The sequence below is a fragment of the Oryctolagus cuniculus genome, chromosome 5, assembly GCF_051225735.1.
Source record: "Oryctolagus cuniculus isolate XC-2025 breed Fujian yellow rabbit chromosome 5, ASM5122573v1, whole genome shotgun sequence".
NCBI classification, from domain to species: Eukaryota; Metazoa; Chordata; class Mammalia; order Lagomorpha; family Leporidae; genus Oryctolagus; species Oryctolagus cuniculus.
In genome coordinates, this window is record NC_142871.1 from 92,665,294 (window position 1) to 92,682,076 (window position 16,783).

Genomic DNA, 16,783 nt, shown 5'->3' on the forward strand with positions numbered 1-16,783 from the left:
AGACATGAAGATTTTCCAAGAGAAAAAAAAAACAGTATTCTATAGTAAAACATACTCAACTTACTGATCGTCAAAAATACACAAGACTGGGCTGCTGCTATGGAGTAGTGGGTAAAGCCACCACTGTGATGCCGGCATCCCATATGGGCACTGGCTCATGTCCTGGCTGCTCCACTTCTGATCCAGCTCTCTGATAATTGCTTGGGAAGGCAGCAGAAGATGACCCAAGTTCTTGGGCCCCTGCATCTGTGTGGGAGACCCAGAAGAAGCTCCTGGCTCCTGGCTCTGGCCTGGCCCAGCCAATGCCATTGTGGCCACCTGGGGAGTAAACTAGCCGACGGAAGATGTCTCTCTCTAACTCTTTTAAAAAAATATGCAAGCCGGCGCCGTGGCTCAATAGGCTAATCCTCCACCTTGCGGCGCCGGCACACCGGGTTCTAGTCCCGGTTGGGGCGCCGGATTCTGTCCCGGTTGCCCCTCTTCCAGGCCAGCTCTCTGCTATGGCCAGGGAGTGCAGTGGAGGATGGCCCAGGTGCTTGGGCCCTGCACCCCATGGGAGACCAGGAAAAGCACCTGTCTCCTGGCTCCTGCCAGGATCAGCGCGGTGCGCCGGCTGCAGCGGCGGCCATTGGAGGGTGAACCAACGGCAAAGGAAGACCTTTCTCTCTGTCTCTCTCTCTCACTGTCCACTCTGCCTGTAAAAAAAAAAAAAAAAAAAAAAAAAAAAAAAAAAATATGCAAGATGAAACTACAATAAGATACATTTTACACTCCCCAGCTAAGCGAAAAATTGAGTCTGATGATCTTTCCAGGGCTAGTGTCCTAGCAGGAACCTTAAATTAATGACATGCCCTTATTGCACAACCCAGCAATCCAAGGTAAACATTCGCTCTTACGTATGTGCACCAAAAGTCTAATAAAACTTGTTATATGTTCATAACGGGCAGGTGTTTTGACACAGATTAAGCTGTCACTTGGGCTGCCCACATCTCGTATCAGGGTGCCAGTTCAAGTCCCAGCTACTCTGGGTTCCAATCCAGCTTCCTGCAAATGTCTGCAAAGACAACAGAAGATGGCCCATGTACTTGGGCCCCTGCCACCACATGGGAGACCTGGATGGAATTTCAGGCTCCTGGCTTCGGCATGGCCCAGCCCTGGCTATTGTGGACATCTGAGGAGTGAACCAGCAGATAAAAGATCTCTCTCCCTCCCTCTCCCCCCGCACCAGCCCCCTTTTCACTCTGTTCTCCAAGAAGATGAAAGATCAGTAAACATCTTAAAAAAAATGTTCATAGTAACATTTCCTTTTTCTCTTTCAAAGAAACAGTTCAACAATCAGCAAAACTGGAAAAGGGAGCAATTATGATATATTCATTCAATGAGCTAATATTTAACAGTAAAAATAATCCCCATTGTGATGAACATAAAGAGACAGAAGAATACATCCAGTTTAATTCCATTTATTACTTTTAAGGATACATACGTGGAAGTACAATGATCAAGGACAGGAAGGCTGGGAGCAACACAAAATTCAAGATGAGGGCTCCCTTTATTAGACAGGGAAGGAGACAGGTTCAAGAGTGAGCACACATCTCAGAAGGAAAGGCAAGAAGGTGGTGGCAGGCACACGGATTTACTATTGTTGTTAGTGCTCTTTATCCTCTAGTTTCTATGTGTGAGTATGTATGTCTGTATATTCCTTTGCATGTATGAAATAAGAACGGGAAGGTTTTTTCAAAGAAAAAAACTATGTGTTTTATTTCAGATGCCAAACCACTGCCTGCAGCACCATGAGCTCCATTGTTTACCTCGGCTGGCTGCAGCTGCTGCCTTTGTATCTGTTTCCTCTGTCCCTGGGGGAAGGCCGCTACTGCCCTGCTCAGATGGTGCCCATGGCATCCTAAGGGCTCAGTACATGCATATAGGAAAGGATGGCCAAACCACGAAGACCAGCAAAACTCTAGAAATCTGCGTCACAGCTGGGTGGCAATCACTTTGCTTTTGTGATTTCCTGGTGTAGCACGTTTCTGCAAACTTACAGCCTGTTCCTTTGGATCCCTTCCTCCACCCTCCCTCTGTCCTGCTGTTTAAGGTTTGGAATAGTTCATTGATGAGCTCAACGTCAACCTAGACATCGTCTTCAGAAACCATGTTTTCTTCTGTTTTCAGGGGAGGCTCCGTTAAAGGGCAATGGCCACTCTGTTCTTATTTCCTGCATGCAATTAGGGAAACATGTCCACTAGCCTGGGGCATCCGCGTACTCAGGAAACCACATGGTCATCCATTTGAACCAGCCCAGGGGCTGAGAGATCCACCTCCGTGCTGGTCCGGCTGCTGCCCCGTGCAGGGCCCCTTGAATGGACACAGGATCCGTTTACATTTTCACACCTGAATCAATCTGCAGTTTTCATGCATGGGGTTCATGGATGGGAAAGAAAAAAACAACACAGCTCCCCAACTAAACAGAAAGGAGTCAGCCAAACACAGAATTAAAATGAGAAAAGGTGTAAGAAATGGTAAGGAACAAAAAACTCCATTTTCAGAAAATGTGTTTTCTGATATTTATTCCCCTTTAATGCTGAATACAAAATCTGAGATTTCACCAACACCCTTAGAGACAAACACATACAAACTGAAATCTAAAACAGTAACTATGCAGATCAAAGTGGACCCCAACATGTAAGAAAGGCTGTCAAATGAAAGTATTTCTAGAAAAAGGCAAAACCCCACAGTAAAATCAAACAAACAAAACAGAACAGAAAGAGGCTTTGGTACCTTTCAATAACAGAAGCCGAGAATAAGTTTAGTTCATTATTAAACTCAGATAATATAAAAACTAGCTATGTCGGAGTGTTGAATGAAAATCTATAAAACAGAAAAAAAATCTACAATATATTAGAGTCTGAGTGGGAAAAAACTCTTCCTTTTCTCCTCTTGACTTCAACAAAACACCAGTATTTGGAAAAACAAGTATTTTCTGGTCTCCATACCCAGCCAAATGGCACTATGTGTTTACCTTTCAAATGGCATAACTTGATTTTTAGCAGCAGTTTCCTTTTTCTAAACAAACCTACTACAGGAAATTTAAAAATTCTGTCTTAAAATGCCCTTGAAATTACACCTACGCCTGCAGTCCCCATCTGTTTATTTCCTAGGTTTTTAAGACCGGATCATCAAAGTCTACAGGCTGCTAGTTAAAGGAGGGAGCAAGGAAACAGCTATTATGTATTTGGAATTCAGCTGGTAAATGAGTCCAAGCAAGAACACAGTCTTCTGAGAGCACAGCGAGGTCCCAAAGGGTAACACCTCAGTGCCCCAGGAGCCTGTGTGCTGTGGGCAAGGCCCCACGCTGTGCTTCTAGCTCATTACAGGAACAGTGCCACCTGAGGCCGGACTCTTGGGTTTTTTTGCTCAACATCAAAACACCCCAAATTAGGGAGGGGTCGTGGTGTAGAACTGTGATAGTAGTTAGCACCACCATTTACCTAGTCTGTTTAATACAATCAGCATTCCAGGTATACCAAGGTTAACTCAAAAGTTAAGAGCCAAACAACTCTGGGGAGCTTTCTTTGTCTAGCAAGCATGGTATGCATCCTATAATCCCAGAATTTAATTTGCAAAGCCTCAACCTCACTGAGTTGGTTCTTAGAACTCACTGGCAGGAGCAGACTAAATGCAAGCTGGGTCATTACAACACGAAAAATTGTAAACTGCTGTATCTTAAAAAGACATTCTAAACCTTAACAAAAGACTCACATGCTCAAACATAATATCCAGTTAGGAAAAACAAAAAAATCCCAGATAGTTCCTGGCATTTATCAAATGGAATCTGACCCGGATCTTGTTTAACGTCAACTAACCAGTAGTACCTACGAATAGACAACAGCTTTCCTTGGACAGAAAAGTATGGATCACACATCTGTTTGAGTGAAGCAGAACTGCCATGCTTTTCTTCTAGCTGCAGTTGTGGAGTTCGGCTTCAGTTCTTGAGAATTACTTTGAGCAAGACATGGGCAGGGTGAGGGCACAGGTGACAGGGCTTTCATTCTTCTGCTCTTTCCATTTCTATAAAATTCTCTGCTCAGAATCATAAGGAAAGGCCCAGCATCAGGATGCTGGGAACAGAAGAGTATTTTAGGCGACACTCTGAGAGCATCTTGTTCAAGGCTGTTCTTATGTTTGGCAACTTCAAACACTCAAAATGTAAGCATCATCCGTGTTATAGAAACATGGGTGCAAAAAGGTAGCCTTCGCCCAAATGAAGTAGACATGTTGTGTGTTTGCCAAGGACGATGCAGAGTTATTCCCTGGACAGCCCCTTTGTCACATATGTCACTCTGAAAACTCAACTTGTGCTCATACATGCAATGAAACCATCAATCTACACGACTGGAGAATCCAAGTTGTACATTGGACAGAAATGTCAGCGAAGTAGGGCAACAATGAAAAGTAACATAGGAAAACAAATTCTACAGCAATATTGGGATCTTTTAATATGCTTCATCAAGGGTTCACAAAATATATCTAACCAAGATCTTCCTTTCTCAAAAAAATATAATCCCTTCACAAAATAGAATAAGCAGCTATTAGTTTGGGGAGCTGCATTTAAAAATATATGTGCACTCAGATATAAAGAAATTGCTAGACTTGAAAATGCCTTAAGATACTAGTCAGATAATTTTCCTATAAATTTACTATCTAATTAATGCACCTCTTAAAATATATCTTTCCGGTAGTCTTAATGTGTTTAGGTAAAATTTTCTCCTTATAAGAGATAGAGAAGCATATGTATTTTTCCAAAATACTGATTGCTTTCATCCCTGTAACTTGGTTCTCATCACAAAATGTTGCAACAATAATTTTTAGGATAATCTATAGGAGCTTGAGGCTTTATAAGGGAATGTTTCTTTCCATTACCAAAAGGAGTCTAGAATGTCTAACTTTTTCAAAGGTGTTACTACAAAGCACTGAATAGTAACTTTAGGGATTGTGCAGCAAAAATCTCCAGTGCCCATGGTCAACAGCACTGCTTTTCAAAATTTCTGATCTGAAGATTTGAATAGCCTGGCAGACTAACTTAAAGGATATAGTCCAGGCAGCTTAAAGAGAAGTGACTGCATGCAATACTGGCATCTACTATAACCTAGGACAGATCCAACATTTTCCCTCTGATGGTGCCACCCACTTATCTTTTCATCATTAAGGGAGCACACCTGTAACAGGTGAGAGTAGTTTCATGAGGCAACTGCAGGCAAATCTAAAAACGAGAAAAAATCCACCACCGTTCTGATTTGGTTTAAAGCAATCATGCAATCCCCATTATACCCACATCTTCCAAAAACACCTTTTCCGTGGCAAGCAAAGATACTGATGATGCACGTGGCTTTTGTCACAGTGATGCATTAGGTAAGCAGGTGTGTGCTGAGTACCAGGGGTGCTCCAAAATGCATCTCCGTCATCTTCCATTTCTTCTCTCTAAGATTCTGCCTATATATTAAAAAAAAAAAAAACAAAAAACAAAAAACAAAAAAACACTACTTTTTGCATTGAATTGATAATAAAATTCACCTTTGGCAGTTTTTTGTTGTTGTTGTTGTTGTTGTTGTTTTTTAAATACCAGGAACAGAGATGTTGGGAATGACAGTAAATCATTCCCATGTAATTGATAAGCGCGAACCTTGGATTTCAGAGTTAGTGCCTGGAGTTCAAACACACCCACCTGACCTGCCAAATACAGAATTGGAAAGAACATCGCATGTTTCCAAAAACCTGCTGAGACTCCTCTAAAAAGTAAAGTTCTACCAGTGCATGGGTTGGGGGTGGGAATTAGTTCAGGGGGTCTGTAGAGTTGCCGGTTAATGGTAACACAAGGCTACACCTGTTAGTTAAGTCACCAACCCAGTTCCTCAAGTTGACACCTGGCCAGAGGAGGCCCCCACACCCAGCTCTACCTCTAGCTGCTCAGGGCCTGGTGTTTACCAACTGTTACATATTGAAGATCACGCTGAACTGCAGGGATCTAAAAGCAAAATCTTCTAATTCAGACCTTGTTCATTAAGTAACAAACGTCGCTGTTTTCTATGTAAAAATCACTAGTGAGGACTTCTTTTCTCAGGGATAGGAGGGATCATGGTGGATTAGCCACCGCCAGGACCAGCCAGTCATAAGGGACAAGGTTCTTCTACGCCTACCTGGGCCTTCCACACCTTCCAGCTTCTCAAGGGATGTAGGCAATCTGTATTTTAAATATTAGCAACCTATTTACATTTTCTTAGAATTCTGTGCAAGACAAATAACATATCCAATTGTGGTCTATATGCCACCATTTGGTGACCTCTGACCTTCCCCTTCCCCTGTCTACTTTTGAGAGCAGCCCAGAGGCTCACTGCACTTGTGCCTGCTGAGCTATGAAATGTTCCTTTCTTACTGTGTAAGAGTGAGGGCAGACTCTAAACGCATCTTCATATGTTTCCTGGTAGGCTTTCTAGCAGTTTTTTGTGTCTACTGCAGAGGAAGTAGGAAAGGAGATGAAAAATAAGCTCTCTCTGCATCTTTTAGTACAGTAAATCTGTGAACACTCTGTCAAGGCCTTAGACTGTAGATTGTACAATGAATTATTACCAAGTTGAAAAATAAATGAATGGAAAGGGGGGAAATGCTGAATTTTTTTTAATGTTATCATTTCTCCTTCAGGTCTCACCCTAAGTTCTTTCCACACCTGTAACATCCACTTACAGTCTCAGGAGCTCCTCCCTGTATTTCCCTTCTAGCTATCTGCGTTCTCAGGCACATAGCAGGGAGCCAGATTGTAAGTGGAGTAGCCCAGACTCGAACCACTGCCCATTTGGGATGCTACTGCTGCAGGCAGCAGCTTAACCTGCTACACCACAGTGCCAGCCCTGAATTGTTCTTAAACATATTTTCACTTCTCTCATATAAGGATGGAGTATGAGCTGCCATTAACCTTTAAGGCTGCAAATGGTACAGGACAGAAAACAGCAGATTGTGCACCATGGACTTCCGTCCCGGTGCCATGTGCTCCTGCCCAAGGGTGGCTCACTTAGGCACCTGACAACAGTGGGCTGAATGGGCGGGGAAGCCGCCTAAGGCTCACATTGCTTTTGGAATGGTCTACTGAAATCAAATCAAGCTCAAGAGCATCAGGACCAACCTTAATGTGATGACCACAAGCTATGTGGGAATGTACACTTTACAGATAATAGATTTTTTTGAGAAATTTTTTGAGAATAAAAATGTCAGCCACCAAGTCTCAGTGGAATCTATATCTTTGGGGAAAATAAGAACAAAGATGGCAAACACATGGCATTTTTTTTAAAAGTTTTTGCATAGACAATGAGGCCCACTGGGATTTATGTACCCACCAGATGACCCTTACTCCATTTTTTTCATTTCTTTGAAGATAAATCTGGGTTGTTGAATGTCTTTGGATGAAAAAATATGTTATAAAAATACTCCAGTTTCCCAAAAAGTATTCAAACGTCCCACTCTGCAAGAATAGCTCTAAGAACCTTTAAATATTGTATGTGTGGGTTTTGCCTCTGCTTAAACATGTGCATAAAAACCACCCACAACCATCTGTGGACTGACTGATGTACAACCAACCTCAGCTGTGCACTGCAGGCGCTGGTGTACAGTTTACATCATTCATGGCCTCTGTCTTTTTCCCACAGGTATTCCAGAGATGGTACAAATCCTGGGTAGCCTAAACAGACTTATTACTTATAGATATCAAAGATCCTAGCAATGTACTTTCATTTCAATTGTAGTAAAAATAGCCTCTTTAGAATCTGGTCTCCAATTGGAATACAGTCAAAACCTCAATTACCATGTATAGAAAGATTGCAAAAGAATATGCAAAATGCCAATGAAGGCAGCTCTCAGTAATTTTTATTTTCTACTTCATATTTTTTGTATTGTCCCAATTTTCTTAAGTGAGCCTCAGCTACTTTTATAACCAGAAAATAAAGGATTTTTTAAAAAGAAAATTTCAATATATTGCCCTACTTCATATATAAATGTTTTGAAGGGTTGGAACGTAAGGGAGGGTAGGGTGAGAGGTATCACTATGTTCCTAAATCTGTTTATATGAAATACACGAAACTTGTATAACTTAAATAAAACTAAAAAAAAAGGAAGTGAACCCATGTGCTTAATAAAGTTGTGATCACATTCATCATTTCTAGAGATAAAACACGAGTAAAGCTGGATCCTTAGGTTTTGCAAAGCCATGTAACTTAACAAAATGGTCTTTAAAATATTCTGATTGGTTTAGGAACTGCACCTTATTTTTCCAAGGTAGACCATTTGTTACTGTAGACCATCTCCTATCTAATGTTAATAAGTTAAACATGTAGAAGACCTTTCAGACAAGGCTTTTAATCTGCTATTTCAAAAAATATAAAGTGTGGTCAACTTTCAGTGTCTGTGAAGGGCTGGTTCCTGGAACCCCAATGGGTACCAAAATCTGTGGATGCTCAGGTCCTTCAAATAAAATGGCACAAGGTTTGTATACAACCTATGCAATCCTCCTGCACATTTTAGATCACTATAGACTATATAACACCTAAGATAACATATGCTCTATATAAACAGTTGTTATACTATTGTTTAGGAATAATAGTTAGTTGAATTTATGAGGCTGAACCCACCAGAATGGAAGGCTGACTGTGATGTAAATTTGCAACTTTAAATAGAAAGTACCCACTGCTTTTTCTGATCTTAAATTCTCCTTGGAATAGTGGGGTATACATTAGCACTCTGATTTATGGCAACAATGGACAACTAGAAAGGAAAAAAATAATAGGCTTCTTTGTGTGTTTTAAAACTGGATCGTTTCAAACTAATGCATTTAGCAAAAACTGAACATTTAGGTGACTACCTGCATTTCTCTAACACCTTCAATCTCAATCCCTAAAAGCAATTCAAGAAGGATGAATTCTAAAACAAGAACAAAAAAAGATTTACTTACCTTTGATGCCAACCGTGGTTTCAGGCCTAAGAATGAAAACACTGTGTTGCTTTCCTTTGATTCAAAAAAACTGTCATAATCCTAGGAAAAAGGAGAGAGAAAAATAAAAGCAATAAACAAAAACAATTATCTTCATATTTGGTGCTTTTGACAAGGTCTTTAAATGAAAAAAAATGCACACTCTCTGTCCAGGCGAGTAAAATAGCTACATAAATCTGATGGATTTAATCATCTAGAGCCTAAAAACTGCTTTGAGTGTGATGATGAATACAACCAGCTTCTAATCGAAAGCCCGGTATAAGATTAAAATGTAAAACACTTGACAACAGCAATAAAACAGGAATACACTCCTTTTTCCCCAAGTGCCAAACATTTATCCATGTGGAATGACTCTGACCTAAGATTTCACTCTAAGTCGACAATAAGGAAGGCTCGTTTCCAATTCCAGTCTTGACATTCTGTTATCTAGGGCTTTAAAAAAAAATCCTTGGGTAAACAGAAAGTCGTAAAGGTCTCCATGTGTCAATGTGAGTGCTTCTATTCTGCTTTTGAAGTTTTTCACATTCTTTGAGACGGTGTCTTCAGAGAGAATAAAAAGATCAAATAAAAACGAGAGGAAACTATATTCTCTATAACACTTATCTTCGCCTCAGACACAGAACCATTTTTCTCTCCCTATTTTCACAAGAAAAGCCAGCAGGGAATTTTGGTCAATATGTTCATCAATTATTTCTTTTCAAAGGTTTGCCTATATCACACTATATTGCTTCTAAGTTGATATAAAGCAGTCTTAACATTTGGTAATTTGACAACTTTTTCCCAAGGATAAATACCGTAAGCAGACAATTATCATGGTCATTTTTAGGCACTTGCTCTGTGCTTGGTGGACTGTGCCATTTAATTTCTACCATAGCCCAACAAATTGGAAACCGACTCAGAGCACAGAGTTTGACAGCCAGTAAGTGGGAGAACTGGCAGTTGGGCCCTTGAAATTCATCCTTTTGTTCTTCTCTGATGCATCCTGCTCAAGAGGAAATCAGGTCCAGGGCAGCCTATATGCCAGAGTCACTGAATTCCTAAGGCTCATTATCAAGCCAAGTCAATGGCATCACAAGGACTTTTGAAAGCGGTCTAGAAATCTAAAGGAGCTAACAAGTTGTAGACTCGAGATTTGCTTCTTGCCAAGTACTCTGAGCAAGGAAGCAAAATGATCCAGTTTCTTCACGAAGATATCTAAATCACTGTGTGGAGAGTGGTTCAGAGTGAGGGCGGCAAGAGTGGAAGCAGGGAGAAAAGTTAGGAGGGCACCTGGCAATCTAGGTCAGAGCTGGAGGCAGCCTGGACCAGAGCGATAGCAGCGGAGAAAGAAGAATGTGGGGGAGAGAGTGGGTCTCGGCTTTCTGATCTGAGGGAAAAGCAGACCCGAGGAAAGGCTGGAGCTGCGTTTCCACGTGGTAAGTTTGAGAAACTGAATGGGACATCAGCTGGGCAGCTGGGAGGTTTCCTGGTGGTTCTAGATATTACACATGTCATGGAATTTATGAGAAAAGTTGTAATCATATCAGAGAAAATATGATCCTAACTATGTCATAGATCAAACAGTCTAGGTTGGATACATAATGAAGGCAAATGCACATGGACTGAAAATGTTGTTATACTTTTTATCACAAACCTATTTCCAAAGAGTTGAGTAATATTTCACTAATCCAGGGTCAAAACATAATGGTATTGAAACATATTCTCACTACCTGACAACTGATTGTTATTTACAGTAAGATGAGGCAGAGGGCTAAACTAAAGCTAGATTCTATTCTATTCTTTCATATACCCACCGCAAGAAAATTATACCCATTCTGCCTCTGCTCAGCCTAAATTCTACCACTAGGGAATCTCATTCTAATTAAAAATCACATGTCTAGCTCGGAACTCTTATGAGCCCTGGTTCCATAAAAGTAACAAACTGCTTATAGACTTTATTTTCTTTAAGATTTACTTATTTATTTGAAAGTCAGAGTTACAGTGAGTGTGAGAGAGAGAGAGAGAGAGAGAGAGAGAGAGAGAGAGAGAGAAGAGACAGAGAGAGAGATCTTCCATCCGCTGCTTCACTCCCCAAATGGCTGCAAGAGCCAGGGCCGGGAGAGGCGGTAGCCAGGAGCCGGAAGCTTCATCCGTTCTCCCATGTGGGTGCAGAAGCCCAAGGACTTGGGCCATCTTCCACTGCTTTCCCAGGCACATTAAAATGCAGGGAGCTGGACTGGAAGTAGAGCAGCCAGGACACACACCAGCACCCATATGGGATGTTGGTGCTGCAGAAAGCATCTCACCCTGCCATGCCACAGTCTACTGACAGATTCTTAAACATAACGGATCTAAACCACAATTCACGACCTTCCACCCTATACCATGGGCCTCTCAGAAAACAGCACTGCCATTTAAAAGATTCCAAAAAGTCAAAAACCAAGGAACCACAGGACTCCTTTCTTCCCTCTGCCACTATTTTATATATCTCTGAAGCTTCTCCATGTGTCTGCATCTGTCTCCATCACCCTAATCCAGAACTTTTTTAACTGCACCTATTTGTACTCATTCTCTCAAGTGAAGACAGACGGGTGTTTGAAATGCAAACGTGGTACTGTCTTGGTCCACTTAAGTCCTTTGCTTTAACACTTCTCATTGCTTGTACAACACAGACTAAAATCCTTCATGTGGTGCTCGAGGCTCTATGTGGGCCAGCTGAGAAGCTCCTCAGGTTTGAGGAGAAGGTGAGTCTTACCCTTCCACCGGTACCACCACTGTCAGGTTCACGGATTCCTTTCTGGGAAACTGAGTGGGCTGTGCTCTCAGCTAACTCTGGTTGCAATGCCCAGCAGCCTACTGAGTTAGACAACCTGGATCCACTCATTTACCCTCCTCTGACTTTCTTCTTGTCTGTATCAGACACTACCAGAGACCCCTGAAACTCCAGAATTCTAAGAAGTAATGGAGATTCCAGTGGAACTGCTGTTACGTGGACCATCAGCGAATCCAGGCAAAACATCCAACGGAGGTATCCTGTGACTGCAGATATTTATCGGAGAGTTTGCCACTCTCCTCTTTAACTGAACAGGAAACGGAAGAAACATTAGTTAGACATACACACTGAGGGTTAGAAATTTAGTCATCATGCCACCTGTTTCTACTTGATTAGAAGTCTTGCTGTCAGTGGTAAATGCAGAAATAAAAAATGAGAAGAAATGCCTCATTCAATCTCTATAAATGCACTGATTCTATTTTCTAAAGAATGAAGTAGGGGCAGGTGTTTGTCTAATGGTTAAGAAGCCCATGTCTCGTATCAGGTTGCTTGGGTTTGAGGCCTGCTCCAGCTCCTAATTCCAGCTACCAGCAAATGCAAATACATGTGATTCCTCAAATAACTGGGTCCCTGATACCCACAGGGAAGAACTGGACTGTGCCTGTGGCTACTGGCTTCGGCCTCTGGTTAGTCCGCACCATCACAGAGATTAGGGAGTAAACCAGCATATTGGAACTTTCTGTCTCTCAAATTAAAAAAAAATCGAAGTGGTAACATAAAAAAGTTATGCATACAAAACAGCAAAAGGCAAGTTGCAATGAGACTTCATGTCTCTATTTCAAGTTTCAGTGTTTATATTAAAAACCTTACTTTCAAAATGATCACAGTTCCCCAAATCACAAAACTAGAAATAAAGTGTGCAACTTTCATCTGTATAAAACACCTATACAAACACATTCGTGTAGAAAAACTATGTAACATTATCAATAATGCATTAACCACAATGAACTAACTTTTCCTATAAGTTTTAGCCACCAACAATGATATTTAGATGTGTCAGATATTCAAAAATCTCAGAATGGAATTTCTTATATATGTAAAGGAAAATTTCTAACAGTATTTCTCTCATAAAAATGATCAGCATTATTTCCATTGTATAGGCCTTTAACTCAATACCTTACATATCATCATAGCCAGGGGGCTTCTTACCTGAATACTGAATTGGATCTAATCAACAGCCGAGAAATTTTCACTTGAAGTAGTTATAATTACCTCCTGCCTAGTGATAAATGACTTATAGGAAATAATTCTTAAAAAGTTAATATTAGATATTGCTTCTCGGCCTTTTGGCTAAGATCAAGTGTAAAAAGTTAATATTAGATAAATACCTGACACATACCAGGTAACCAATAATACCTGCCAAGTTAGTGGGTAAGTTGTGTTTGCTAAGGACTGACATGCCATATTTTAGGCAATATTGTGCTAGCAGCATAGCTTGAGTTAATCCTATTTCTACTCTATGATTTAATGGTTTTAAAAATTGTATAGGGGGGCAGGCGCTGTGGCGTAGCAGGTAAAGCTGCTGCCTGTAGTGCCAACATCCCATATGGGCGACGGTTCGAGTCCCGGCTGTCCCACTTCCCATCCAGCTCTCTGCTATGTCCTGGGAAAGCAGTGGAAGGTGGCCCAAGTCCTTGGGCCCTCGCACCTGCATGGGAGACCTGGAAGAAGCTCCTGGCTCCTGGCTTCAGATCGACCAACCCAGCTTCAGCTATTACAGTCATTTGGGGAGTGAACCAGCAGATGTAAAACCTTTCCCTTTCTCTCTATGCCTCTCTGTAACTCTGCCTTTCAAATAAATAAATAAATCTTTAAAAATATATTTAAAAATTGTGTAGGAGTAGGTGTTGTGGCACAGTAAGTTAAGTCACCACTTAGGATGCTCACATGCACAGAGTGCCTGAGATCTAGTCCTGCTTCTGATTCCAATGCAGCTTTGTGCTAAGGCACCTGCGAGGCAGCAGATGACGCCTTGTGATGGCTTAAGTACTCCAGTTCCTGACACCCATGTGGGAAAACCAAGTGGAATTCCTGGCTCCTGGCTCCTGGCTTTGGCCTGGCTTTGGCCTGGCTTAGCCCTGGCTGTTGCATGCATTTGGGGAGTGAACCAGTGGATGGAAGATCTCTCTGGCTCTCTGGGGTTGTGCCTTTCAAATACATAAAAATGAATAAGTAAACAGCTAAAAAAAAAAAGTGTAAAAAATTTACTTTCTGACATAAAAAGCTTTTAAGTGGCCTAATAAATCCTAAAGCATGCAAGAGGTTAAACTAGTTTATTTGTCTTGCTTAGGGAAGGAGTAGAACTGATAATTTACAATCTGGACCTCTTGATAGTTAATCAGTCCTTTCAGAGTAAACTGTGTGACATAAAAAAATTAGAGTAATATTGTACTAGGAATTTAAAAATCACAGCCTGTTAAGATTTAGTTTTTTTCTATCATGGCCTTTGATATTCTCCAACAAGAGACAAAAACTCTGCTTTCTCATCAAATTTGTTTCACTATCAGGCTTACATATTTTTTTTTTTTTTTTTTTTTGACAGGCAGAGTGGACAGTGAGAGAGAGAGACAGAGAGAAAGGTCTTCCTTTTGCCGTTGGTTCACCCTCCAATGGCCGCCGCGGCCGGCGTGCTGCGGCCGGCGCACCGCGCTGATCCGATGGCAGGAGCCAGGAGCCAGGTGCTTTTCCTGGTCTCCCATGGGGTGCAGGGCCCAAGCACCTGGGCCATCCTCCACTGCACTCCCTGGCCACAGCAGAGGGCTGGCCTGGAAGAGGGGCAACCGGGACAGAATCCAGCACCCCGACCGGGACTAGAACCCGGTGTGCCGGCGCCGCTAGGCGGAGGATTAGCCTAGTGAGCCGCGGCGCCGGCCGGCTTACATATTTTAAAAAACGTATTAGGTTTCCTATCCCAAAATGTAAAACTAACATAGTTATTAAACTCACTTAAGGTTTCCAACAGGCGTGCTGAATTCTTACACAGGACAGGGCTTCCCAATGACAAGCCTTCCCAATGACCAGGCCGTCAACCACCTGCAGCTACAGGACACAACGACAGGTAACTGGCTTTGCAGGAGACAAACCCACCGGCCACATTCAAGATAGAACCTTAGCTTCAGAGCTTGTGATTATTCTGCATTTAAGACCAAGGATGAAGAATTCATTTTGTTTCTAATGCCAATTGCTTATAAAAGGAAACATTTCTGAACTGTATAGATAAATTGCTGAGCTCCCTTCCTCATTATGGGAACTTGTATCCATATGTTATAATTTTCATAAGGATAATCAAGCTAAACAGCTGGTTTTTTTTAAAGGGAAAGAAAAAAACAGGTCTTCCGTCATCTATACTTTGATTTATGTTCAAGTGAAAAATCAATGTCAAAGACATTGAAAAACCAGTGTCAAAAGACATTCATAAGCTCATGGTAAAATCTCAACTGATAGAGTTACCACTAGTCTCATTCTTCCACCAAGTGTGCTTCAGGACATTCTCTGTGCACTGGATTACAGTTACGGGTAAGCAAGCAATGGAGACAAAGATCTGAAAGTTCTTTGCCCTCTTAGTGTTCCTTGAGAGAACAGTCAGGAAAGCCCACAGCAGCCGCTCTGAAAAGCTGCATTGCTTCCCGCGGTTCCGCTGATGACAGTTAAGTGACAGACCCATATTATTTCCACATGCCAAGCGCACAAGCAAACAACGGTTGCAGGGAACAAAAACAGGACGTGGTCAATAAGGGAATGATGGCCGCCATCGGTTCTAAAGGAGTCAAAGTAAGAAAAGAACATTTTTTTAAAAAATAAGACTATAGAAGTTGCTGCTGCTTTGCTTAAAATAAACGGCGGCTCCTTTTGCTGAGTTTCTTTCAAGCCTGAGGGTAGCCTCTGAGCAGAATCTCTTCATGTCAGGAAAAAGGATCATCAATGCTATATTCTATTTCATGAAATTTTGATGCAGAAAAAAAATATAGTTGACAATTCCAGTCCTGGTAAGAGATAAAATGTAGTTCTCTAACAGTTTCATTCAGCGATTTTTATGGCAAACCACCAAAAATATGAGCAAGCCCAAAGCTGAGGATTTCCAATGTCTAAATCCTGTGTAATACTTCTAACCATACCGGTTCAAGATGGCTGAGTAACCAAATACACCTGCCTCTTCTCTTACCCACGCACCAACTGAAACTGGAGGAGAACACAATTTTGGGGAACTGACAACGGAATCTTAGGAAATATCCAGAATGTATAAAGCAAATAGAACTGGGCCATTAGAGAAAACAGCAGGGGAAACCACAGCGCAGAACAAGAGAAGAGCAATTCTTCCCCAGGAAGCTCCATAGAAATGGCAAGCCCGAGACCATGACCAAGAGTGGTCTGGAGCAGGCAGCAAGGGGGCACCTCCAACTACGAAAGAAAGCAGTTACAATGGCTAAGGAGGTATTTCTCCCGATGCCCAGGGCACCCAAGAAGTGCTCTGGGACACCTTCTGACTGCCCCCCGGGAACTGCTGGGGAGACTGCAGTGGCCTGAGAGAGGCGAGCAGAGACTGTGGTCACTCTGCATCGCACAGCACAGAAGGCAGAAATGGAAAGGTTTATCCTGGAGGGACACATCCTACCCTTGCTGCCTGAGCAACACACCGAGGGGTTCTAGCCACCTCTCTGCTGCCACCCACCACCTTATTCAGTCTGATTTAGCGGCCCCACTCCAACGGAGATGGATCTGTGCAAATGCAGGGAGAACACATGCTGGCCTCTGAGAGAGAGAGAGGGAGAGAGAGAGAGAGAAAAGAAAGAGAGAGAGAGGAACCAACGTCCAGAACTGCTGCTAGAGGCTAGAGAACATGGTGATGAATTACAGAACACAAGCTTTTAATATATTTATTTATTTGACAGGTAGAATTCTAGACAGTGAGAGAGACAAAAAGAAAGGTCTTCCTTCTGTTGGTT

General features: G+C 41.9%; 1 protein-coding gene and 1 long non-coding RNA gene across 12 annotated transcripts in view; one reads left to right on the forward strand and one right to left on the reverse strand.

Annotated features, from left to right (window-relative positions):
• The window catches only part of LOC149126580 (uncharacterized), a 486,087-nt gene that overhangs the window by 341,338 nt on the left and 127,966 nt on the right, over positions 1-16,783 (forward strand). The window lies entirely within an intron of this gene.
• The window catches only part of SH3BGRL2 (SH3 domain binding glutamate rich protein like 2), a 162,221-nt gene that overhangs the window by 92,100 nt on the left and 53,338 nt on the right, over positions 1-16,783 (reverse strand). For 8 of the 11 annotated variants that reach the window (XM_089332984.1, XM_070073842.2, XM_089332983.1 and 5 more), the window contains one exon: positions 8,990-9,070. In XM_089332984.1, the coding sequence (XP_089189110.1) occupies positions 8,990-9,070 (81 nt within the window). Of the gene's footprint in view, positions 1-1,444; positions 5,488-8,989; positions 9,071-16,783 lie in introns of those variants that run through there. The other 3 variants (XM_070073844.2, XM_051854529.3, XM_070073847.2) reach the window with 2 other exon arrangements.